This window comes from Pongo pygmaeus, chromosome 2 (assembly GCF_028885625.2).
Source record: "Pongo pygmaeus isolate AG05252 chromosome 2, NHGRI_mPonPyg2-v2.0_pri, whole genome shotgun sequence".
NCBI lineage: Eukaryota > Metazoa > Chordata > Mammalia > Primates > Hominidae > Pongo > Pongo pygmaeus.
Window position 1 is genome coordinate 121035649 of NC_085930.1, and position 27198 is coordinate 121062846.

The 27198-nt window shown below is 43.8% G+C and overlaps 1 protein-coding gene, 1 long non-coding RNA gene and 1 pseudogene across 7 annotated transcripts in view; 1 reads left to right on the plus strand and 2 right to left on the minus strand.

The window, feature by feature from the left end:
- The window catches only part of LOC129033174 (uncharacterized), an 86087-nt gene that overhangs the window by 22581 nt on the left and 36308 nt on the right, over positions 1-27198 (plus strand). Inside the window, exon 2 of the long non-coding RNA XR_010125756.1 lies at positions 15647-16182. This is a non-coding gene — a long non-coding RNA (uncharacterized LOC129033174). The remainder of the gene's footprint in view (positions 1-15646; positions 16183-27198) is intronic.
- Positions 1605-27198, minus strand: part of CNOT10 (CCR4-NOT transcription complex subunit 10) — a 90186-nt gene continuing 64592 nt past the window's right edge. For 4 of the 6 annotated variants that reach the window (XM_054481261.2, XM_054481259.2, XM_054481260.2 and 1 more), the window contains 6 exons: positions 15931-16044; positions 12619-12749; positions 11000-11035; positions 10681-10808; positions 5522-5597; positions 1605-2021 (listed from right to left, as the gene is read on the minus strand). In XM_054481261.2, the coding sequence (XP_054337236.1) occupies positions 1867-2021; positions 5522-5597; positions 10681-10808; positions 11000-11035; positions 12619-12749; positions 15931-16044 (640 nt within the window). In that variant the 3' untranslated portion in view covers positions 1605-1866. Of the gene's footprint in view, positions 2022-5521; positions 5598-7226; positions 7482-10680; positions 10809-10999; positions 11036-12618; positions 12750-15930; positions 16045-27198 lie in introns of those variants that run through there. The other 2 variants (XR_010125755.1, XM_063662086.1) reach the window with 2 other exon arrangements.
- On the minus strand, positions 21303-22793 carry LOC129033171 (protein SGT1 homolog; annotated as a pseudogene).

Here is a 27198-nt window from a genome sequence, read left to right on the forward strand (position 1 = left end):
CAAACAAACAAACAAAAACGGCCAGGTGCAGTAGTGGCTCGCTCACGCCTGTAATCCTAGCACTTTGGGAGGCTGAGGCGGACGGATCACAAGGTCAGGAGTTCCAGACCAGCCTGACCAACATGGTGAAACCCCGTCTCCACTAAAAATACAACAATTAGCCAGGCGTGGTGGCGGGCACCTGAAATCCCAGCAACTCAGGAGGCTGAGGCAGGAGAATCACTTGAACCTGGGAGGCAGAGGTTGCAGTGAGCTGAGATTGTGCCACTGCACTCCAGCCTGGGAGACAGAGCAAGACTCCGTCTCAAAGGAAAAAAAAAAAGAATAATTCAGATAAAGTTTCAGATAAATCAGTGCTTATCCACACACTTGTCTCTCTAGTTCTGAAACTGAGGTTACACGTAGATTCAGCTAATGTGTCTCCAAACTAGGGAAGTGAAGCATTGTGACGTTAAGGGATGTTCCTAAATGGCAAGCTTCGATGAATCTACCAAACACCATCTTAACGAGGGGGACACCCAATTTACTAGAGCAAATCTACATTGTCTTTTGTTTGTTTGAGACAGGGTCTCACTCTGTCACTCAGGCTGGAGTGCAGTGGTGCCATCATAGCTCACTGCAGCCTTGAATTCCTAGGCTCAAACAATCCTCCCACCTCAGCCTCCAGAATAGCTAGGCCTACTGGCATGGGCCACCATGTCCAGCTTTTAAAAATGTTTCAGAGACAGAGTCTTGCTATGTTGCCCAGGCTGGTCTTGAACTCGTCAAGCGATCCTCCCGCCTTGGTCTCCCAAAACAATGGGATTACAGATGTGAGCCACTGCACCCACTTGTATTGTTTTTTTTCCCCCCTACTTAATGTTAGTGTATATCCATCCTATTGGCAAATTTTGTCAGTGTCAATCCCACAACACATAACTGTCTCTTGGGAAGAAGCTATTAAATTCTTGTTTGCATTTGCAAAAGGGTTAGTAATGAACCTTAAACTGCCTGCTAACAGACTCCAGAACCTAGGAGAGTGAACAAGGCCAATACACTGAACCCTGTTGTATTTGCACTTTTTAAGCAAATGATTCCTAACAGATCAGTTGTGTCTTTTTTTTGAGACAGTCTTGTTCTGTCGCCCAGGCTGGAGTGCAATGGTGGAATCTCGGCTCACCGCAACCTCGACCTCCCAGGTTCAAGTGATTCTCCTGCCTCAGCCTCCTGAGTAGCTGGGACTACAGGTGTGTGCCACCATGCCTGGCTAATTTTTGTATTTTTAGTAGAGATGGGGTTTCACCATGTTGGCCAGGCTGGTCTCAAACTCCTGACCTCAAGTGATCTGCCCAACTCAGCCTCCCAAGGTGCTGGGATTATAGGGATGAGCCACTGTGCCTGGCCCAGTTGTATCTTCTTAACCTAATTTCTCAACACATTTTCTGGTCTTTTCAGTCATAACTAGACATAAAACACATCAACTCTCTTTCCCTCCCCTTCACCCCCAGGTCAGCTTCTGAACTGGCTATTTATCTACTACTGATGTTCTTTGTCAATTTTTGAACGTTAACACAAAACCTCAGATGCTAAAATAATCTAATAGTCAATAAAAGACTGTATAAGACTTCTGATAAAATTGTTTTAATTGCCTATGGCGTATATTACATAATGGCTCAAAATTAATAGTCTGGCTGAAATTAAGAAAAACAGCTGATGATGACTTAGTAAATCCTTAATTTTAAGTAAGCTTTTGGCCAAAAGTCAGGGGTAGAATCGTCTCAAAATTAACAGCCTTCACCATCTTTTATTCATTCTGCTGTGATACAACTAAAATGGCCAGTAAATACTCCCCTGGGTCTCAGGTAACAGTTTTCCAAAAGTGAAGTATCACTTTCTCTGCACAGTGGTGAAAGCTGGCATTTGGATGGGCTGGATCGGGTGGACAGGCTGAAACACCGGCTTCTTTCTCACTTCGGAGTGTGTTTTCACTGCAGGGAGCAGCTGATTCCTTTTGATGATCTGTAAGGCCAGCTGAGTATTACCTATAAAAACACTTCCCGTTAAAAAACAAAGCACAGAACAATACTACCACACACAAAGCAAGACATGAAAATCCTGCTAGGGAGGTAAAAGATGATCTAGAAGAGCTGTCATCTGCAGCCTTGGCTGTACACTGGAATCCCATAAAGCCTCCATCTTATCCCCAGAAATTCTTATTTAAGTGATGTAGGGCATGGCCTGGGCAATGGAATTTTTAAAAGCTTCCCAGTGATTCTAAGGTACAGCCCAGGTAGAGAACTTGTTATAGGTGGGCTGTATAAAAGAAACGATCATCTGGGAGGGTTGGTTCATGCCTGTAACCCTAGCACTTTGGGAGGCCGAGGTGGGCAGATCGCCTGAGCTCAGGAGTTCGAGACCAGCTTGGGTAACATAGTGAAACCCCATTTCTACAAAAAAATACAAAAATTAGCTGGGCGTGGTGGTGCATGCCTGTAGTCCCAGCTACTTGGGGGGCTGAGGCAGGAGGGCTGCTTGAACCTGGGAGGTCAAGGCTGCAGTGAGCCGAGATCACGCCACTACATTCCAGCCTGGGTGACAAAGTGAGACCCTGTCTCAAGACAAACAAAAAACAATGAAACAATCTAGGGCAATGCACTAACCCTAATCATATCTTTAAGGAGGCTAAGGCCCGCTGGGTGCCAGGCACTTAAGACCCCTTCTTCAGCTATTAAAAAAAGGGGAGCCTTGTAAGAGTTCCCAAGGTCAACAAGGAGTTATGCCTTAGAACATTGGGGTTTTTTTTTTGAGACAGAGTCTTGTTTTGTGGCCCAGGCTAGAGTGCAGTGGGGCGATTATGGCTCACTGCAACCTCCATCTCCCAGATTCAAGCAATTCTCCTGCCTCAGCCTCCAGAGTATCTGGGATTACGGGCATGAGCTACTGTGCCCAGCCTTTTTTTAATTTTTTAAAAAAGAGACAGGGTCTCACTATGTTGCTCAGGCTGGAGTGCAGTGACTGTTCACAGGAGCAATACTGCACACTATAGCCTTGAGCTCTTGACCTTAATCCTTCCGCCTCAGCCTCCAGAGTAGCTAGGACTCCACGCCTGGCTGTGACTTCATTTATGTCCCTTTTTTTTTGAGATGGGAGTCTCGCTCTGTCGTTCAGACTGGAGTGCAGTGGCGCAATCTCGGCTCAGTGCAAGCTCCGCCTCCGGATTCAAGCAATTCTCCTGCCTCAGCCTCCTGAGTAGCTGGAACTACAACTGCATGCCAACACGCCCAGCTAATTTTGTGTATTTTTAGTAGAGACAGGGTTTCACCATGTTAGCCAGGATGGTCTTGATCTCCTGACCTCATGATCTGCCTGCCTTGGCCTCCCAAAGTGTTGGGATTATATGCATGAGCCACTGCACCCCGCCTATTTCTGTCCCTTCTAATCTCTCTCATTCATGTCTCTTTTCTACTTCATGCTATCTCATATTTAGAGCCAACAGCCTTTCTTCTAGTGAGATACATCTTGGAGATCGTATATGCCCTAGAGGCATGACCTGAATTTATGTTTGAATAAATAATTCTCAGCAAGAACTGGCTTACTGTAAAACTTGTTAATATCTGTGTTCGAAATACTATGGTGTACAACTCAAAGCAACTGCATTCTAACTCATGTTCTCAGTTAGTCATTTAGCGGCCTAGGAGAAAGGTTAATTAATAGTGATTAATTATAATTAAGTGTCTGAAGTTATGATTCTGTATTTTCTCAGATAAAAGGAGATAAGCTTAACTTGTAAGGAGTATTTGTAGGATACCAAGAACTCCCTAACTATATCTATCCATCAATTTATCTATCTATTTATCTATCTATTTATCTATCTATCTATCTAGCTAGATATAGGTATTTATTATTATTATTATTATTTGAGACAGGGTTTCACTCTGTCACCCAGATTGGAGTGCAGTGGTGTGTCTCGGCTCACTGCAACCTCCCACTTCCCAGGCTCAAGCGATTCTCCTGCTTCAGCCTCCTAAGTACCTGGATTACAGGCATGCGCCAACATGCCTAGCTAATTTTTGTATTTTCAGTAGAGATGGGGTTTCACCATGTTGGCTAGGCCGGTTTTGAACTCCTGACCTCAAATGATCCACCCGTGTCGGCCTCCCAAAGTGCTGGGATTATAGGCGTGAGCCACTGTGCCCGGCCTATTATTATTTTTTTAGACAAGGTCTCATTCTGGCATGATCTCAGCTCACTACAGCCTCAACCTCCAGGGCTCAAGTGATCCTCCAATCTCAGCCTTCCGAGTAGCTGGAACTACAGGTGCACGCCACCACACCCAGCTAATTTTTGTATTTTTTGTAGAGATGGGGTTTTGCTATGTTGCCCAGGCTGGTCTTGAACTCCTGAACTCTGGTGATCAGCCCACCTAAGCCTCCCAAAGTGCTGGGATTATAGGCATGCACCACTGTGCCCAGCTCCTAACTATATTTTTATGTAGAATTTGATGGGTCGTCCGCTCTGGCTCATGCCTATAATCCCAGCACTTTGAGAGGCCGAGGCAGGTAGATCACCTGAGGTCAGAAGTTCAAGACCAGCTTGGCCAACATGGTGAACCCGGTCTCTACTAAAAATACAAAAATTAACCAGGCATGTTGATGGGTGCCTGTAATCCCAGCTACTTGAGAGGCTGAGACAGGAGAATCTCTCGAACCTTGAACCCGGGAGGCGGAGGTTGCAGTGAGCTGAGATAGTGCCACTGCACTCCAGCCTGGGTGACAGAGCGAGACTCCATCTCAAAAAAGAAAAAAAAAAAGAATTTGATGGGTCAAATTCTGAAAAGAATTTGATGGGTCAAATGTCTGAAGAGAAAAAACAGACATTAAAAATCTCAGCCTTGCCGGATGCGGTGGCTCACGCCTGTAATCCCAGCACTTTGAGAGGCCGAGGTGGGCGGATCATGAGGTCAGGAGATCCAGACCATCCTGGCCAACACGGTGAAACCCTGTCTCTACTAAAAATACACAAAATTAGCTGGGCGTGGTGGCAGGCGCCTGTAGTCCCAGCTACTCGGGAGGCTGAGGCAGGAGAATGGTGTGAACCCGGGAGGTGGAACTTGCAATGAGCCGAGATTGCGCCACTGCACTCCAGCCTGGGCTACAGAGCAAGACTCTTTGTCTCAAAAAAAAAAAAAAAATCTCAGCCTTGGCTGAGCATGGTGGCTTATGCTTGTCATCCCAGCTACTAGGGAGGGTAAGATGGGAGGATTGCTTGAGCCCATAAGTTCGAGAGCAGCCTGGGCAACAAAGCGAGACCACATCTCTACAAAAAATTTAAAAAATTAGTTGGGCTCAGTGGCGTGCACCTGTAGTCCCAGCTACCTGGGAGGCTGAGGTGGGAAGGCTGCTTGAGCCCAGGAGTTTGGAGGCTGCAGTGAGCTCTGATGGTACCACTGCACTCCAGCCTGGGCAACACAGTGAGACCCTGTCTCCCAACCAAAAAATCTCAGGCTCTTTCAAGGAATAAAGTCCTAAACAGAATTACTCACCATTCTGCAGTTCAAGGTAGACTGCCAGCAAGATGGCCTCAGGGGGCACCTCTTTAGGATGGATCATTGAAGCCGCCTTTGCTCAAAACAGAAAGATGCCCGTGAAAAAACAACAGCTTAAGATACACACTCCAAGTACATCTGTCAACCAACAAGGTAACAAACTTATTCAAGCTCATTCCCACGTGACTTCCTAGGGACTACCTGTTGTTCTGCTCTGATGAGCCTCAGTTCCTTTTGTCTTAAAACCTACCAATTAAGCTAGACATGTAATACTCTGGGTTTTGAGATGGGTGACTGGACACCCCGATACTATAGTCAACCATCCAATTCTGCTGGTGGCTTTCACAACAGACACATACAGTTGCAATGACATCAAAATCTGCATGCCCATTTGTTTTCCTAAGTAACACTTCAGTATTACAAACTGTAAGTTGTCAATGTCAGGAATAATAATTCAAACTTAAATAGTAATACAGAAAAAATGTACCACGTAGCATGTTTGATGTCTCCATTCTTAAGGACTGAAACACAGTTCAATTTAGTCCAATAAAATAATTTACTAGTTTAGGCAACATGCTGCCCTTAGATCTGAGTAAGAGCAATAGCATCGGCCAGCAGTTTCTCTCTGATCCAGTCCTGAAGAAAGAAGCCTGGACTGCTCTGGACAGAAGTGCTGAAATTACAGGTTTATTTCCTCAGTCTGGGCCTCTTTGGGCTACAGCCAAAATATTCCTCACCTTATTATCAACTTGTACTTCCCCATCTAGTTTTAGTTGCTCATTGCTTCCAGACAGCTCTGCCTCTTCTCTTAATCTAATCAGATAATAGATTTCTACAAATACTTATTGAACAGAGGTGGGTATGGAGATAAGACAGGGACTTCCCCTGATAATAAACAAGCATGCAAATAACTAACAATAATCCAAACAAAGTTACGTAAATGCCAGGGAGAAAGGCAGTGAATGTGCTGTGAATATGGAGAGAAAGAAAGAAGTTTCTTTCAAACAGAGCTTTGGGGTAAGGGAGGCCTGCTTTAGTCCTTGCAGGGTAGATATCTCACAGGTAGAAAATGGGGAGAAATGGTACTGAAGGTAGCAGCTTGAACGTGGGAGATGTTGGGGAAGACCAGAAACGTGTACTAGGTTGGTTTTGGGCAGCATTAGGAGAAATCTCAAGACTAGCGGGGCATGTTGCCCAGAGCATGTGCTTCTAAGAAGTTCCTCATGAATGAGGTGGGGCGGCTTTTATTCCTCTCGCCACAACACTGAGCTATAACAACTCTTTTCAGAAAATGAGATTTTATACATCTAAGCCTAGCTTTCTAGGCAAGCTGTATGGGCAAGATCGTCTTTATACCATTTTGTGGATTTTTTTTTTTTGAGACGGAGTTTTGCTCTTGTTGCCCAGGCTGGAGTGCAATTGCGTGATCTAGGCTCACTGCAACCTCCGCCTCCTGGGTTCAAGCGATTCTCCTGCCTCAGCCTCCCATGTAGCTGGGATTACAGGCTCCTGCCACCACGCCTGGCTAATTTCTTGTATTTTTAATATAGACGGGGTTTCATCATGTTGTCCAGGCTAGTCTTGAACTCCTCACCTCAGATGATCCACCCGCCTTGGCCTCCTAAAGTGCTGGGATTACAGACATGAGCCACTGTGCCCGGCCCATTTTGCGGATAGTAAAATCTCTACTTTCCATCCAAGTGGCTAGTAACACATTTTATTTACTGTTTTTTGCAATGACCACAGTCTGAAGCTTTTTTTAAAATACAAGAATTCAAGGCAACATCTTTATGATACTTAATGGCATTTTGCTTACTGGCTGTTCAGAATGGTTAGTGGTGGGCAGGCAACCTTGGAAACATCTACTCGGAGCCCTTTCCAACTCTTCACATCACTGTTCTTCCCTCCCAGGCAGGGTGGGCCTCCCAATTAACAAAGGTCCAGCCATTGGATTAACCTAAAAACCAAGGGACCAAAACAAAACCCCCTTCAGACCCTGAACCAGGCCTGACCCCATCTGTCTCTCCCAGCGTGGCAGCAGCCATGGCCACCTGCTGTATGAGAACCTGAGCTGGACTGTACACACTGTAACTTTAGATCAAAAGCTCTGTTTGCTGCAGTGACTGGGGTCTGGGGGCACTTTGAGAGGGGCTGCTTAACACCCTAGCCTTGCTACTGAGAAGAATGAAACATTTTAACTCTTACTGGTTTAACTCATACACTCAATGCCTAGATAATATCAAACATGTTACCCTGGACAGCCTGTCACTTAACTTTTCTGATTTGGGATCAGAAATGCTGACCAGATGCCACGAAGTTGACTAAACAGAATTTGTAGTTATTTTTCACATGGTAAAGCATCATCACTTCTAGGCACAACAAGGTTGCTTACATAAGCAGGAACCTATGTGAAAGCCACATAGGCCTTTTTTTTTTTGAGACAGAGTTTCGCTCTTGTTGCCCAGGCTGGAGTGCAATGGTGCGATCTCGGCTCACCACAACCTCCACCTCCTGGGTTCAAGCAATTCTCCTGCCTCAGCCTCCTGAGTAGCTGAGGTTACAGACAGGCATGTGCCACCACGCCCAGCTAATTTTTGCATTTTTAGTAGAGACAGGATTTCTCCATGTTGGTAAGGCTGGTCTCGAACTCCTGACCTCAGGTGATCCGCCTGCCTCGGCCTCCCAAAGTGTTGGGATTACAGGTGTGAGCCACCGCGCCCGGCTGAAAGCCACCCTATCTCCTGAGAAGAGGTTTAATATCAACTTTAGTTGCTGTGGCAAGCATGTGGAAATGTGGGCCTTCTCATCTGCTGCTGGAGAATGTACCATTTGATACAAACTTTCTATATCAGAAGTCTTAAAATCCTGCATATCCTCTGACCATGCAATTCCCTTTTTAGGAAGGTGTCTCCTAACTGCAAAGGTCTACAAGCAAGGGCAAGATTGTAGTATGTCTGCTTATGTGCAGTCTTATTCCCATGGTTTAGCTCAGAAGTAAGTGCTCAACAGATATTTGCTGGATGAATGTCCTTTTGAGGAATTATTTCTAATTTTGTGAGATTCCTCTGGGGCAGCCATACCCCTACTACAGGTATGGCTCAATGCCCATGATTGGTACAGGGATTAGCAGGTGACCTACTAAAGAGATCCAATCAAAATCTTCCTTGAAGCTTCATGATGCAACATTTCAGTGGTAGAATTCAGAGGTTTATTTTAGTTATATATTGCCAGTAGCTTTCTTTAGTGTGTATGGAGTTTCTCTAGTATTGGCTTTCTGAAAGGTGGATTTATAATTCACTTTATTTATTTATTTATTTTTTTGAGACAGAGTCTCGCTCTGTTGCCCGGGCTGGAGTGCAGTGGTGCGATCTTGGCTCACTGCAAGCTCCGCCTCCCAGGTTCATGCCATTCTCCTGCCTCAGCTGCCCGAGTAGCTGGGACTACAGGCACATGCCACCATGTCTGGCTAATTTTTTTGTATTTTTAGTAGAGACGGGGTTTCACCGTGTTAGCCAGGATGGTCTTGATCTCCTGACCTCATGATCCGCCCGCCTCGGCCTCCCAAAGTGCTGGGATTACAGGCATGAGCCACCGTGCCCGGCCTATAATTCGCATTTTGAAAAAAGATTTACACAATTCACAATTTAAAAGCAGCCGGGCACGGTGGCTCACACCTGTAATCCCAGCACTTCGGGAGGCCGAAGCGGGTGGATCACCTGAGGTCAGGAGTTCGAGACCAGTCTCAAACATGGAGAAACCCCGTCTCTACTAAAAATACAAAATTAGCCAGGCGTGGTGGTACATGCCTGTAATCCCAGCTACCTGGGAGGCTGAGGCAGGAGAACTGCTTGAACCCGGGAGGCGGAGGTTGCAGTGAGCCGAGATCGCGCCATGGCACTCCAGCCTGGGCAACAACAGCAAAACTCCGTCTCAAAAAAAAAAAAAAAAAAAAAAAAAAAAAAAAAAAATTAAAAGCATAAGAGTATACAGTGAAAAGTCTCCCATTCTACTGCTCCAGCCATGTAGTATTCATCCTGCCACCCCAACAACTAATGTTTGCAGTTTCTTCTTGGTGTGTCCTTTCAGAGATCTTTTATGCATGTATACAGGCTTATACAGAAACTGTTTCACACCTTGCTGTTTTCATTTAGTATGTCTTGGACATCTTTCCATTTTAGTACCTAGAGTTTATAGCTGCATTGTCTTCAACTGTACAGATGCACTATTATTTATATAACTGATCTTTTAGACAGTTTTCCATCTCTTGGAATTTTAATAATTAAAACTGTCAAGTTACTTCTTTTTTTTTTGGGACAGGGTCTCACTCCAGTTGCCCAGGCTGGAGTGCAGTGGCACGATCTTGGCTGACTGCAGCCGCGACCTCCCAGGCTCAGGTAATCCTCCTACCTCTGTCTCCTAAGTATCTGGGACTACAGGAATGCACCACCATGCCTGGCTAATTTTTGGTATTTTTAGTAGAGACAGGGTCTCATTATGTTGCCCAGGCTGGTCTCAAACTCCTGGACTCAAGTGATCTGCCTGTCTCAGCCTCCCAGAGTGTGGGATTACAGATGTGAGCCACTGTGCCCGGCCCCAAGTTGCTTTTTATTCTGCTAATTTGAAATTTAAACATTCTTTTTTTTTTTTTTTGAGATGGAGTCTCGCTCTGTTGCCCAGGCTGGAGTACAGTGGCACAATCTTGGCTCATTGCAACCTCCACCTCCCGGATTCAAGCGATTCTCCTGCTTCAGCCTCCTGAGTAGCTGGGACTACAGGCGCGTGCCACCAACCTGGCTAATTTTTGTATTTTTAGTAGAGATGGGGTTTCATCATATTGGCCAGGTGGTCTCAAACTCCTGACCTTATGATCCGCCTGCCTCGGACTCCCAAAGTGCTGGGAGGCATGAGCCACTGTGCCTGGCAAAAAAATTTTTTTTTAAAATAAAATCATCAAGAAAAACTCTCCATTAAGTGTCTAGGTTCATTTACAATGTTGATCAGTTGTTTATCTTGCAAGAATATTTTTGTATCTGGGAAAGTGATATTCCAATATTTAACAAACTGATCAGATGCCTCAAACAAAGTAACAAAAAATATAAACCTCAAACTTGTGTTGGCTGCTTTACAAGGTTCAGTTCCTCCCACTCTGGACTCACCTGGTGGAGACACTTTCGGGCTTTGTCATATTCGCTCCTCAGGCAGTAAGCACTGCCAAGGTTGAACAGCATCACAGTCCTGGCAGAGTTGACGGAACTGGGGTAGCACTGAGGGGCCCGCTTCCCAGCTGGGGAAAAAGAGTGTAGACACTGGTGAAGAGGCCATGCCAACAGCAAGGGAGCAACCCAATCTATCGCCTTGAGGAGCCACTTGGCACAGCAGTATTCCTCAGGCAGAAAAATGAACACAGAAGATTTAGAATCTAAATTTTTGGGATGCAGGCCAGGCTACTTAAGTATCACAAAACTTCTTACTTACAGGATTCCATTGCTTCATTTTCACCTTTGTCTGATCCTACAAAAACACGAAAATAAATCTGAGGGGCAGAACAACAGAGCATATTTTCTTTTTTTTCTCCTCAGGCTCAGAAGGTAGAGGGCATATTTTCTTTTCTTTTGTTTTTTTTGAGATGGAGCCTCACTCTGTTGCCCAGGCTGGAGTGCAGTGACGTGATCTTGGCTCACTGCAACCTCCGCCTCCTGAGTTCAAGCGATTCTCCTGCCTCAGCCTCCTGAGTAGCTGGGATTATAGGCGTGCACCACCATCCCTGGCTAATTTTTGTATTTTTAGTAGAGAGGGGGTTTCACCATGTTGGTCAGGCTGGTTTTTTTTTTGGAGATGGAGTTCTGCTCTTGTTGCCGCCCAGGCCGGAGTGCAATGGCACGACTCACTGCAACCTCCGCCTCTTGAGTTCAAGTGATTCTCTGGCCTCAGCCTCCTGAGTAGCTGGGATTACAGGGGCATACCACCATGCCTGGCTAATTTTGTATTTTTAGTAGAGACAGGGTTTCACCATGTTGGTCAGGCTGGTCTTGAACTCCTGACCTCAGGTGATCCACCCACCATGGCCTCCCAAAGTGCTGGGATTACAGGCGTGAGCCACTGTGCCCAGCTGAGAGCATATTTTCTAAAAACCTAACTTTCTTTATGAAATGGAAATTTAATATAAAGCAATTTATTTACTTTTCATGTAGTGGAGATTCCATTAAAAAATGTCAGAATGCTACCACCCACCACCATCTCAAACCTGAGCACTAATCTTGAGTAAAATGAATATCACATAGCTTTAATTATTTAATTTTTTTTTTTTTTCTTCAGACAGAGTCTTGCTCTGTCACCCAGGCTGAGTGCAGTGGCGTGATCTTGGCTCACTGCAACCTCCACCTCCCGGGTGCGATTCTCCTGTCTCAGCCTCCTGAGTAGGTGAGATTACAGGCTTGCGCCACCATGCCCTACTAATTTTGTATTTTTGGTAGAGACGGGGTTTCACTATGTTGGCCAGGCTGGTCTTGAACTCCTGACCTCAGGTGATCCGCCCGCCTCGGCCTCCCAAAGTGTTGGGATTACAGGTGTGAGCCACCACACCCAACAATTATTTAGAAATTTAGCAATGATTTAAAACAAACTTTTCTTTCTTTCCTTATTTTTAAAATAGAGACAGGGTCTCACCAGGTTGCCCAGGCTGGTCTCGAACTCTTGGGCTCAAGTGATCCTCCTGCTACAGCCTCCCAAAGTGCTGGGATTACAGGAGTGAGCCACCACGCCTGGACTAAAACTGACTCTTGAATGCAATATTTTTACTCCCTTATGGATTTTAGAATCACTCCAAAGGAAAACAAATAAATAATATCAGAACCAAAATTAACCATTCTAACAGTACCAGCCTTTCAAAAGTGAGAATTTAGATGATGTGATCATTAACTCTCAGGTCTACTTAGCAACAACTGCTACAAAGTAAGCACAGACAAAAATGTGGAAAGCCAACCTAAAACTTCCTTCTCATTACCACCATGCCCTTAAATTTCCACACATCCTGAATTATGACAGGAGGGAAATGGAAACAGTGACCAGTTCTGATCAAAGGTGTCCTCATTAACCTTGGTCCTGCTCATTTGAAGAGATCCCTAAGGAGACATCAGTGACATTCTCCGGGTTCAAGTGAGTAATGGCATCAGATATTCTGTCGAGAGAGATGAGGGCTTCTGCAGCATATAAATGTCCCAAAAACCTAAAATGAAAAAACAGATTCCAAACTGAAAAGTCCAACATCACAAAAATACCCAATGTAAAATAATGCTGGGTATATTATGTTATTATACATTGGATATATGTCTCATATTTCATGTCCTTAAATTGAAATCTAAATTTATTTAGGTAAAACGAATCAACTGGCTGGGTGTAGTGGCTCATGCCTTTAATCTCAACACTTCAAGAGGCCTAGGTGGGTGGACTGCTGAGTCCAGGAGTTTGAGAACAGCGTGGGCAACATGGCAAAACCCTGTCTCTACAAAAAAAATACAAAAATTAGCTGGGCGTGGTGGCATACACCTGTAGTCTCAGCTACTCAGGAGGCTGAGGTGGGAGAATCACTTAAGCCTGGGAGACTGAGGCTGCAGTGAGCAGTGATCATGACACTGCACCTCAGCCTGAATGACAAAGTGAGATGCCATCTCAAAAAAAATAAAAATAAAAATTAAGATCGATCTCCTGATCTCGTGATCTGCCCATCTCGGCTTCCCAAAGTGTTGGGATTATAGGCGTGAGCCACCATGCCCAGTTTTTTTTTTTTTTTTTTTTAACTGGGGACCTTTTGATCTGCTCAAAATCTTAATGACTTTCTACACAAGAACAACAACAACACAAACTAAACTTTTATAGTTTTAAAACTCTCCAGGTTGAGCATGGTGGCTCACGCCTGTAATCCCAGCACTTTGGGAGGCCAAGACGGCAGATCACCTGAGGTCGGGAGTTCGAGACCAGCCTGACCAACATGGAGAAACCCCATCTCTACTAAAAATACAAAATTAGCCAGGCGTGGTGGTGCATGCCTGTAATCCCAGCTACTCGGGAGGCTGAGGCAGGAGAATCGCTTGAACCCAGGAGGCGGAAGTTGTGATGAGGCGAGATCACACCATTGCACTCCAGCCTGGGCAATAAGAGCAAATACAAAAATTAGCCAGGTGCGGTGGCTCATGCCTATGAAACTCCGTCTCAAAAAAAGAAAAAAAAAAAAAGAAATTAGTAGGGCATAGTGGCATGCGCCTGTAATCCCAGCTACGCAGGAGGCTGAGGCAGGAGAATCCCTTGAACTGGGGAGGCAGAGGTTGCAGTGAGCTGAGATCATGCCACTGCACTCCAGCCTGGGTAACAGAGTGAAACTCTGTCTCAAAAAAAGAAAAAAAAAATTAACCGGGTGTGGTGGTGGGCTCCTGTAATCCCAGCTACTCAGGAGGCTGAGGCAGGAGAATCACCTGAACCCAGAAAGTGGAGGTTGCAGTGAGTTGAGATTGCGCTACTGCACTCTAGTGTGGGTGACAGAGAGAGATTCAGTCACACACACACACACACAAAGTCCAGTTCTCTCATAATGGCCGTATACACCACAATCTGAACACCAGCATCAGCCGCAATTCCCAACATTGGCATTTTGAGTTGGGCGATGGTAAGGATGGAAGGTACTTTAGAGGCAACCCAAATGCCTTGAACTGAAAATTAGGATCTTCCCCATTTCCAGGCCTGAATATTGGACAACATTTTCTTGCAGAAGAACAGGAGCTCCCTTATATTTGAATTGTGACAAAGTCTCTTATATAGTTGAATGATTTATTATTACTTTTTTTTGAGATGGAGTCTCACTCTGTCACCCAGTTTGGAGTGCAGTGGTACAATCTTGGCTCACTGCAGCTTCGGCAGAAGCTCAAGCAATTCTCGTGCCTCAGCCTCCCGAGTAGCTGGGATTACAGGAGTGCGCCCCCATGCCCGGCTAATTTTCATATTTTCAGTAGAGATGGGGTTTCACCATATTGGCAGGGCTGGTCTCCAACTCCTGACCTCAAATGATTTGCCCACGTAGGCCTCCCAAAGTGCTGGGATTACAGGTGTGAGCCACCACGCCTGGCCTTAATTACTTTGAAAAACAAAACAAACAAACAAAAAACACTAGGTATGTTTGGGGATCACTAAAAAGCAAAAGAGTAAGTAGTTATATTTTGGCATTTGTAAGTATACACCTATACGATGAATGAAAGAACTGTTCTAATGTTGTGCAGAATACTCGTGGCTTTTGATAAAATTTCCAGGATCAGCACCATACAAAAATTCAAGCTGTATTTTATTTTTATTTTTATTTTTTGAGAGGGAGTCTTGCTGTGTCACTCCGCCTGGAGTGCAATGGTGCAACCTTGGCTCACCGCAATGTCCGCCCCCCAGGCTCAAGTGAGTCTCCTGTTTCAACTTCCCAAGTAGCTGGAATTATGGATGACTGTCACCATGCCTGGCTAATTTTTGTATTTTTAGTAGAGATGGGGTTTTACCACGTTGGCTGGGCTGGTCTCAGACTCCCGACCTCAAATGATCTGCCTACCTCGGCCTCCCAAAGTGCTGGGATTACAGGCATGAGCCATCACACCTGGCCTGTATTTTACTCAATTTTGGTAAAAGAAAAGATAATGTGCTTTGGAAAATTTTAGGATGATAATGATATTAATGCAAAAGTATTTGGAGTTTGACTAAAACTAGCTGATTTTGGAATGATACAGTAGCTTGGAAAGATTTTTCAAATTCTTGTCTTTTTTTTTTTGAGACAGAGTCTTGCTCTGTAGCCTAGGCTAGAGTGCAGTGGTGCGATCTCAGCTTACTGAAACCTCTGCCTCCTGGGTTCAAGCGATTCTCCTGCCTCAGCCTCCTGAGTAGCTGGGATTACAGGTGCCCGCCACTACGCCCAGCTAATTTTTCGTATTTTTAGTAGAGGCAGGGTTTCACCATGTTGGCCAGGCTGGTCTTCAACTCCCGACCTCGTGATTTGCCTGCCTCGGCCTCCCAAAGTGCTGGGATTACAGGCGTGAGCCACCGCGCCTGGTCCCTCAAAGTAGATTTATCACATTGACCAAACTCCTTTTTTTGTAGGTCTTCTCTCTGAGGACTTGACTCATTTGGAGAATTAAAGTGCTGCAGTGAAGCCTAGAAGTGGATACTAGAGTCCGAAGTTTTTGTCTCCTAACGCTCAGTACAGCACAAGTGAAAACATTTTCACTGCCGAGGCATGGGTTAAAAAAAGTTCTTTTAAACAGTTGCTTTCCTTACAAATATATATTCCACTGGAGAAGTCAAAAGAAGCAGCATAAACCACAAACCAAGGAGAAACCTCAAAACAAAAGAAACCAGGGACACACAGGGCAAGTCACACTTACTTAAGAGATCCTGACAGCTTGGGCTGCTGAAGAAGTTTATCTGCATGATTCAAAGCCATAAGGTTATCACCCAACGCCAGAGCCACGTAGGCACTGCAAGCAAGTATGGAGCACCTATAACACAAAAGGGAAGGGGCCGAAAATCTCATTTTAAAAATTGATAATGGTTATATTTGCTAAATAGGAAGAAATGCCCTTTAGCTGTGACGATCTGGACACCAGGAAAGAGGAGAGGACGCCACGGTACTAATGGTAAGAATTAGACTGATGTATAAAACAATTCTGAAGCACAGTTTGGCTATTTACATAAGTCATCTTTAGCTTTCATCCAACTGACCCACATCCCCAACAAAATAATCAAATGGATTACAATACATAGCCTGTATGTATGTATGTATACATGTATAGATAAATACACACACACACATACACACACACACTATATATATATATATATATATATATATATATATATATCCTAATGAGAACTAACTTCCATAGAAGTTTGCTTTTAATAACCTAGGAATAAAGCTATAGAATGAGATCTTATTCTTTCTACATATATTTGTGATATGCTAAGAAATAATTAACTTACTAAAGCATTCCTTTACTTTAAATGTTCTTTTCTCAACCAATTAAGTCTACAGTTCTTGCTAAACAACAGTATCAAGAGTAACTAAAAAGTTTTATTCACACAGTTACTATTCTTCTAAAGGAATACTGAAGGAAGAAAAACAGGTTAAACAAACATATGTGAAGACAACATTTAAGTTACATTGATTTTGCTAAGTTGGATTGGAAATCTAAGTTTCTATAATATTTGGTTTTCTACTTCACAGACAGCTCATTTAAAACAAGTCTGGTTAAAGACTTAACACTAATAGATCACTTGAATGTTAAACAACTGCTCCACAAAGCAATCTTAAAATAAACCCTTGTCAAATAGAAATGAAGTCTGAATGGCTAACCACAAATGACCTGACTCAGATACAGGGTTTTAAGTTATGTTTACAAATTACAATATACATATGTATCATTAAGTGCATTCAGGTTGTAATTTTAGTCTAAGGAAGAATGTAACCAGTATATCACCACAGAGTTTTGAAATGTTCTGAAATCCTCTGACTAGAAATGGCTCTTCCTATAAAAAGCATAGCTGGGCAAATTCAAAAGTATTCTGTTTCCTCTTCACTTGCTAATTTTTGGTTCCTAGAATCTTAGAAAACTACCCTAGAATTTGGTTCCTAGAATCTTAGAAAGACAGCCCCTCAACTCTTAACAACACAGAAAAGTAGATTGGTCCTGGAGAAGCATAAGGAAATTGAGGTTTATGCCTTATACTACCATGGGAGGGCTGAAAGACTGTCTAGTGTGGTTCCTTGTTTAACTGATGTGGAAACAGAGACTCAAAGTGAGTAAACATAGTCTTTAGCTTAGTGTGTGATTAGTTAGGACTAACATTTGACATTGTAGACTCCCAATCCGCTGTTCTTCCCATCCAATCACATTGCTTCTTTATTAACTCACAAGACCACTTACAAAAAACACAACAGAAAAGATTCTTGTAGGTTATAATTTTTCTAAGTTCTAGGCATATACAACATAGGTATTCTAACTTGTCTTTTTAAACAGGTAGAAAAAGTTTAATCCAAACACAAGTTTATATTTTGTCCCTGAGTATATAATTTTAAATCTGACCCTTGTTACAGAGGATAGTAATTTGAGAGCAAGCAAGTAGTGCCACTTTCAAAGGAATTTTCCTGGCAAGCCTACTATCAATATTTCTGGCTCTTCAACAGCTGGCTTTACCAGCAAGGTTGTCCCATGGCCACAGTCCCTACAATGAACTCTCCCAATGAAGGAAGACTCAGGGACCAGAGGCAGGAGGCTAGTTATCTCCCATCTTCAGAAGAATGTTAGTAGTTAGGTCTGTGTGGCAAGACTGGTGACTTAATTTCTCCTTTTGGCTTATTTGTATTTTTAATTTTAAAATGGCAATGACATTCATTCATTCAAGAAGTACACTGAGTAACTACAACATATCAGATATGTACTACTTATGAACAAAAAAAGACTATTAAAGGTCCGGTCTCCAGAGGCTCAAGAAGACCATTAGTGGCTGGGTGCGGTAGTTCATGCCTGTAATCCCAGCACTTTGGGAGGCTGAGACAGGCCGATCACCTGAGGTCGGGAGGTCGAGACCAGCCTGACCAACATGGAGAAAACCCATCTCTACTAAAAATACAAAATTGGCTAGGTGTGGTGGCGCATGCCTGTAATCCCAGCTACTTGGGAGGCTGAGGCAGGAGAATCACTTGAACCCGGGAGGTGGAGGTTGCGGTGAGCTGAGATTGCGCCATTGCGCTCCAGCCCGGGCAACAAGAGTGAAACTCTGTCACAAAAAAAAAAAAAAAAAAAAAAAAAAAAAAAAAAAAAAATTAGTTCAGGGCCTATGTGAATGACAGTTACAAAATTTAGTATCCTTTTCTTTTGAGACGGAGTCTTGCTCTGTTGCCTGGGCTGGAGTGCAGTGGTGCCATCTCGGCTCACTGCAACCTCTGCCTCCTCGGTTCAAGCTATTCTCCTGACTCAGCCTCCCAAGTAGCTGGGATTACAGGCGCCCGCCACCACGCCCAGCTAATTTTTTTGTATTTTTTTAGTAGAGATGGGGTTTCACTATGTTGGCCAGGCTGGTCTCAAACTCCTGACCTTGTGATCTGCCCGCCTCGGCCTCCCAAAGTGCTGGGATTATAGGCGTGAGCCACCGCGCCCGGCCCGATATCCATTTTCATATGTGACTCTGCCAAAGGTCAGTGTAAAACATAAGCTCCTTAAAAGCAGAAGCACACATCTGTGGTTTCCTACACAGACTAGAGCAATATCTCACATAGGCAGTAGGTGCTTAATAAGTATTTGTTAAAGAAACACAGCTTTCAACATTTTAAATCTGCTTCTCCAGACCCCCACCTTTCCTGTTGGTAGGTCACTTTGCTAATGAAGCCAACTCTTTTCCAGCTCCCACAAACGGGACCTTTCCTGGATGATCTAGGTCCTAGAGTCTAGGACAAGACCCACTTCAGGCAGGCTTGCTGGGAAATGCCTGCCCTGGCCTCTCCCGACAGTAGGTGGGCTATTACTGCTCCAGCCCACTGTCAAACCCACTTTGGGTCCAGAAATCAGTCATGTAAGATTTGCAGCAGGATTGTTTCCCAGGAAGCCCAAACTATAATTACGTACAATATAAAAATCTGCTTTCTTCAAATTCTAAATCAAAACAGGGTAAAAGACTCTATAAAAAAATAATCATTCAATTAAAAGTTCTCAACTGTGAATATGAAACTTTAGGGCTGATATTCTGATTAAGAGCCATCAGGATTAAGCAAGTTTCATTGCCCAAAACTCAAACCAACATTTATGCTCCCTTCTCTTGGTGCGTTACAATCCATCCCAACTCACCTCTCATCACTCTCACACTCATCCTCCTTTTCCTTTTAGAAAACACCGCACTCTGCACAATTCCTGCAGACTGCTAACGCTAGAAGCACACATGGCTCTACTGAGCCCCCAGAGAATCACTTTACTTTTGATAGTTACTACTTAAAATATTGTCCCCACCCCCACTTCCTCGAGTCACTGTCCAATCTGCTTTACCAATCACTCAGTGGATCTGACAGTTCATCAGACTGGAAGAACTATACCTCAAGGGAAGAGACACTAGCTTTTCCCCCCCGTGGAGGATCTGACAAAACCCCACTCTCCCCTTCACATGCTGAAGGAACTAGCTCTAGGTCCCCAGAATGCCAACCCTTGGAAAAGAAGATAAAAAAAGAAGAAAAAAAAAAAAAAAGGAAAGGAAAAGAAAGGAGTAAACATTTTCTTCAAGCACCAAGTTACAACAAGCTATGCAAGACTAGGCATTAAAATTTGTCAAGCCATAGATCCTGTGAGTTAAAGAAATCTAAACCAAATATCTGAAATAGTTTAACCCTTATTTAAAAAGGCTAAAATGAGGGTAAATCCAGTCAGTCACCATTTGTCAAAGGAAAATAAATTTACAAAGTAGCCTCACAGCAAACATTTGAAAAATTTGCTTAAAAAATCCAATAATGATACAAAAAGTTACCCAGGCGTGGTGGCACATGCCTGTGATCCCAGCTACTTGGGAGGCTGAGGCAGAATTGCTTGAACCTGGGAGGCAAAGGTTGTAGTGAGCTGAGATCATGCCATTGCACTCCAGCCTGGGCAACAAGAGCGAAACTCCATCTCAAAAAAAAAAAAAAAAAAAATCTAATAATGTAATTTCTTTTCTTTTCTTTTTTTTGATACGAAGTTTCGCTCTTGTCACCCAGGCTGGAGTGCAATGGCATGATCTCTGCTCACCACAACCTCCACTTCCCGGCTGCAAGTGATTCTCCTCTCAGCCTCCCGAGTAGCTGGGACTACAGGCATGCACCAACACACCCGCCTAATTTTGTATTTATAGTAGAGATGGGGTTTCACCATACTGGCCAGGCTGGTCTCGAACTCCTGACCTCAGGTGATCTGCCTGCCTTGGGCTCCCAAAGTGCTGGGATTACAGTCGTGAGCCACCGTGCCCGGTTAATGTAATTTCTTTCAACAAACTGAATATGGGAAAGTATACACTAAATATCTATGTTTTTTTTTTGTAATGGTCCTTGGAGAGCAGGGCTACCCCACAGGCAGTATGCCCAGAGTAGCCGAGATTTTTAAATTTCAAAAGAGGCCAGGCACGGTGGCTCATGCCTGTAATCCCAGAACTATGGGAGGCCGAGGCAGGCTGATCACCTGAGATTAGGAGTTTGAGACCAGCCTGACTAACACGGCGAAACCCCGTCTCTACCAAAAATACAAAAATTAGCTGGGCGTGGTGGTGCATGCCTGTAGTCCTAGCTACTCAGGAGGCCGAGTCAGGAGAATCACTTGAACCCAGGAGGCAGAGGTTGCAGTAAGCAGAGATCACGCCACTGCACTCCAGCCTGGAAGACAGAGCGAGACTCCGTCTCAAAAAAAAAAAAAAAAAAAAAAGTAAAAAAAAAAAATATATATATATATATATTTTTTTTTGAGACGGAGTCTCGCTCTTTCACCCAGGCTGGAGTGCAGTGGCACAATCTTGGCTCACTGCACGCTCCGCCTCCCGGGTTCATGCCATTCTCCTGCCTCAGCCTCTGGAGTAGCTGGGACTACAGGTGCCCGCCACCATGCCCAGCCAATTTTTTGTATTTTTAGTAGAGACGGGGTTTCACCGTGTTAGCCAGGATGGTCTCGATCTCCTGACCTCGTGATCCTCCCACCTCAGCCTCCCAAAGTGCTGGGATTACAGGCGTGAGCCACCGCACCTGGCCAATAAACAAAATTTCTAAAGAAAAAAATATTAATGCTAATTTGTCTACAATAATCCAAAAAATGTTAAACTTGTCAACCTTCAACTTTTTTTTGAGACAGAGTTTTTTGCTCTTGTTGCCCAGGCTGGAGTGCAATGGTGTGATCTTGGCTCACTGCAACCTCCGCCTCCCGGGTTCAAGCAATTCTCCTGCCTTGGCCTTCCCAGTAGCTGGGATTACAGGCATGCACCTCCATGCCCAGCTAATTTTTTGTATTTCTGTGTGTGTGAGAGCAAATTAATTTATTTAGTACTTTTTCCATTCCATATCATCAGGATTGACTTCAACTTTCCTTTTACCTACATCAGACCAGCTGGTACTCAAAACTGTACCACCAGACTCCCATAAAGGATTTGTTCATGGCACATTTCACTTCATCAGAACCATCTGAATAGATCTGCTGAAATAATCTATTTAAAGCTGCATCTCCCTCCAACTTTTCATTATTTTCTTCTTCTTTGATTTTATCCACTAATTTATCCCAATTTCTTGTATAAGGAGATGATGATGGATGTAGCTTCTTTACACCTGCTATGAATTGTTTTGGTGTAGGCACATCTCCTTGCCCCTCTAGCTTTTCCCATCTCACAGCCTCTGGCTTTTTCAGTTTAATTTCAATCTTGGTTGAAACTACTTTAAATGTGCTCTGTTCTAGTATTATAGGATGAAGTTCCAGTTTCAAATTGTAATCTTCTCCAGAAGGAAGTTTAACCAAAACAGACAATTCTTTTTCTGAAAATTCCACATTTACATCATTCTTTGAACATTCTTGATCATAAGTGTAATGACTACTTGCGATTCTGTTTGATACCAGTCATACTTGATTTCTGACTGATGAGTCCACACCTCAGATTCTGGGCCATTCTGAGCTTCTTGACATCTTTTAATCCAGACACTGAAATTAGCATCTGCACTATCTAATTTTTGTCCTCCTGTAAAAATTTCTAGGGCAGCAGCATAGTTTTTTCATAGTATTCACATGTTCTTTTTCTCAACATAGCAGTGGAATTATTTGGATTGAGTTCGAGAGACTTCTTTGCATCAGCAACAGCAACACAGTAATTCCCAAGAAGAATGTGACAATAAGCTCTTTGACACTAATATTATGCATCATTTGGTTTCTGTTCCAAAGCCTTAGTCAGCTCCTCTAATGCCGCCTGGGGGTCCTCGTCGATTAGAGTATCCAAGAAGCTCTGGAAAAACCTCTGGGAAGTTGTAGGTCCTGCTGCAGCTGCCGCCATCCTCGTAGTCACTGCTGCTGCCGCCGCCGGAGCTGCTACTATCACGGTTACCACCTCCGCCACTGCCCAAGGGGGAAACTTCTCAATTTTTGTATTTTTAGTAGAGAAGGGGTTTCTCCATGTTGGTCAGGCTGGTCTCCAAACTCCCGACCTCAGGTGATCCGCCCACCTCAGCCTCCCAAAGTGCTGGGATTACAGGCATAAGCCACCACACCCAGCCAACTTTCAACTGTTAAAGTTGAAGTTTAGATGTTTAATTAGTTTTTATCTTCTGTAAACATTTTGCTAATAACAGTTCTGTGCAAAAAGAATCTTATTGACAAACATAGTCCAAATCCAACACAAACAGAAGTCCAACACAAAAAAGCTAAAAAAGTTTTATCTTTATCAAATCTAGCATCCCAAAGAACCCAGTCTTATCCTGGGCAGCAAATAAAATATAAAGTCACAGAGACTTAGCATTTTACACACGGACAGGACCTTAAGATCACCTAATCCAATTGCTTTATTTGACAGAAAAGGAAAAGGTGGCCCATAGGGGTTAAATGATTTATCCACATTAGTGGCCCTGTGGGGTTTCCACAGAGTGGCAGACCACTGAAGAATTTTTTTTTTTTTTTTGAGACGGAGTTTCGCTCTTGTTGCCCAGGCTGGAGTACAATGGCATGATCTCGGCTCACCACAATCTCCGCCTCCTGGGTTCAAAAGATTCTCCTGCCTCAGCCTTCTCGACTAGCTGGGATTACAGGCATGCACCACCACTCCCGGCTAATTTTGTATTTTTAGTAGAGATGGGGTTTCTCTATGTTGGTCAGGCTGGTCCTGAACTCCCAACCTCAGGTGATCCACCTGCCTCGGCCTTCCAAAGTACTGGGATTACAGTGAGCCATCCCACCTGGCCTGAAGAATTATTTTAACCCTGGTTTGTGATCAATCTGATCACCAGTTCATCTAAATGAGATCCTTGGAGGCAGATGTGAATCATGCCAACGTGAACACAAATTGCTGATAGTGTGAAGGAAATGTCACACCGGTAGGATCCTTCTATGGTAGAGTTCGTTAGGTGAACAAGTTTCAGGAGGACCACACTCAGTCGTAAGACTGAAATGGGGCTGGATCTCTAGCAAAAGCAATATAAGACTCAAAAGATTATTAGCCATAATCCTCTTTTAGTTATGTCTTAAGGGCTACAATATCACCACTGGGCTAACAACAGAAGAAATATGGTTTCTTAAGCACACTAAAACTGTCTATAATATTTATGTTATCAACCATTTGTTTGGTTCATCTTCTTTTATAAACACTGGACCACAGGAGGTCCCTTTCAACTGAATGGAAAATAATTCACTGTCACATTAGAGTCTGAAAGAATTAAGCTTTATAATTTATACTTGTGGAATAACTGGGCTTAATTAAATTTGCTCCAAACATTTCGTTTTATCCCTTTTGTGGCCTCCCATTTTAGAAATGACCAATTAAATTAAAAATTCATTTTCAGGCCAGGTGCTGTAGCTCACACTTATAATCTCAGCACATTGGGAGGCTGATGTGGGAGAATTGCTCAAGCTCAGCAGTTTGAGACCAGCCTGGGCGATACAGTGAGACTCTGTCTCTACAAAAAAAAAAAAAATTAAAAATTAGCAGAGCATGGTGGTGCACATCTGTAGTCCCAGCTACTTGGGACGCAGAGGTGGGAGGGCTGCTTGAACCTGGGAAGTAGAGGCTGCAGTGAGCCAGGATTGTGCCACTGCACTCTAGCCTGGGCGACAGAACAAGACCCTGCCTCAAAAAAAAAAATTTTTTTTTCATTTAAATTTTGTATGCTTTGATTTTAATTTCTTGTACAGACATTTCCCATGTTGGCTCCAACATTATTTCCTACCTTTTTCAGTTCTGTTACACTCTTTATCAGACTCTTGAATAGCTTCCATAAGTTCAGCTAATATCACAATCTCAGAACGAATAACAAAGATGTTCTATAATAAGCAACATGTAAGAGTCAGTTCATACCCATGACAGTTATTAAACCACTATGCAACAATGAAATATTGTTATATAGCTGGGCCCAGTGGCTCACGCCTGTAATCCCAGCACTCTGAGAGGCTGAGGTGGGCGGATCACGAGGTCAGGAGTTCGAGACCAGCCTGACCAACATGGTGAAACCCAGTCTCTACTAAAAATACAAAAATTAGCTGGGCCTGGTGGCGCGCGCCTGTAATCCCAGCTACTCGGGAGGGTGAGACAGGAGAATCACTTGAACCCAGGAGGCAGAGGTTGCAGGAGCCGAGATCGCACCATTGCACTCCAGCCTGGGCAACAGAGTGAGACTCTGTCTCAAAAAAAAAAAAAAAGGAAGAAATATTGTTATATGACTAAATCTATGAAATTACTTCTTTACTCTTTTTTGTTTTTGAGATGGAGTCTTGCTCTGTCGCTCAGGGTGGAGTGCAGTGGTGCGATCTTGGCTCACTGCAACTTCGGCATCCGGGGTTCAAGCAATTCTCCTGTCTTAGCCTCCCGAGTAGCTGAGACTATAGGCACACAACACCGCACCCGGCTAATTTTTATATTTTTAGTAGAGATGGGGTTTCATCATATTGGTCAGATTGGTCTCGAACTCCTGACCTCAGGTGATCCACCCACCTTGGCCTCCCACAGTGCTGGGATTACAGATGTGAGTCACTGTGCCCAGCCCTTACTTTTTTGACACAGTGTCTAGCTCTTGTTGTCCAGGCTGGTGTGATCTCGGCTCACTGCAGCCTCTACCTTCTAGGCCCAAGCGATCCTCCCACCTCAGTCTCCCAAGTAGCTAGGACTACAGGCGTGCGCCATCATGCCCAGACTAAATTTTTTGTAGAGACAAGGTCTCACCATGTAGGCCAGGCTGATCTTGAACTCCTGGACTCAAGGGATCCTCCCACTTTAGCCTCTCAAAGTGCTGGGATCACAAGCATGAGCCACCACACCCAGTTATTTCCTTTCTTCCTCCTTCTCTCCTTTCCTTCCTTCCTTCATTTTATTTCCATAGGTATTTGGGGGAACAGGTATTTGGTTACACAAGTTCTTTAGTGGTGATGTGTGAAATTTTGGTGCACCCATCACCCAATATTTCTCTACCATTAACAACATCATAGTATGCAAAAAAAAATGAGTTGAGCCTTCTCTCTCCTCATCTATAAAAATCAACTCAAAATAAGGCAGGCCGCGGTGGCTCATGCCTGTAATCCCAGCACTTTGGGAGGCTGAGGCAGGCAGATCACCGAAAGTCGGGTGTTCGAGACCAGCATGACCAACATGGGGAAATCCTGTCTCTACTAAAAATATAAAATTAGCCAGATGTGGTGGCACATTCCTGTAATCCTAGCTACTCGGGAGGCTTGAGGCAGGAGAATCACTTGAACCTGAGAGGTGGAGGTTGAGGTGAGCCGAGATCACGCCACTGCACTCTGAGCTGGGCAACAAGAGCAAAACTCAGTCTCAAAAAAAAAAAAAAAAAAAAAAAAAAAAAAAAAAATTTAACTCAACATGGATCAAAGACCTAAATGTAAGTGCTAAAACTTAGAATTCTTAGAGGAAGACATGGTAAATCCTCATGATCTTGGATTTAGTGAAGAAGTCTTAGATATGGCATGAAAAGCACAAGCAACAACAAAAATAAGAAATTAAATTTCATCAAAATGAAAAACGTTTATGCTTCAAAGGACACCTTCAAAAAAGTGAAAAGACAACCCTCAGAATGTGAGAAAATAACTACAAGTCATATATCTGATAGTTGTATCTAGGACATATAAAGAACTCTTGGCCGGATGTGTTGGCTCATGCCTGTAATCCCAACACTTTGAGAGGCCGAGGCAGGTGGATCACCTGAGGTCGGGAGTTCGAGACCAGCCTGGCCAAGATGGTGAAACCCCATCTCTACTAAAAATACAAAAATTAGCTGGGTGTGGTTATGCACGTCTGTAATTCCAGCTACTCGGGAGGCTGAGACAGGAAAATTGCTTGAACCTGGAGGTGGGTGAGCAAAGACTGTGCCACTGCACTCCAGCCTGGGCGGCAGAGTGAGACTCTCTCTCAAAAACAAAAAACAAAAACAGGCCGGCATGGTGGCTCACACCTGTAATCCCAGCACTTCGGAAGGCAGAGGTGGGCAGGTCACTTGAGGTCAGGTGTTTTTGAGATCAGCCTGGCCAAAATGGTGAAACCCCATCTCTACAAAAAATACAAAAATTAGTTGGGTGTGGTGGGCAGCTGTAATCCCAGCTACTCGGGAGGCTGAGGCAGGAGGATAATTTGAACCCGGAAGGCAGGGGTTGCAGTGAGCCAAGACTGCGCTACTGCACTCCAGCCTGGGCCACAGAGTGAGACTCCATCTCTAAATAAATAAATACCAAAAAACATATCAGAAGAAAAATATATTATTCTATTATGATCAATCATTGTTATTTCAAAAACCTATCATCTCCCAAATGTATGCAGCAAACATTCACATCTAAATCAAAGAATATAGCCAAAATATCAATCCTGCCCAAGAAACTGTGTTCTAAGATTCCTTTGGGTATTAGGACTTTTAACAAAAAAATATTTTCTAAAGAGATAAATAATTCAGTTAAAATTTGTGGTAC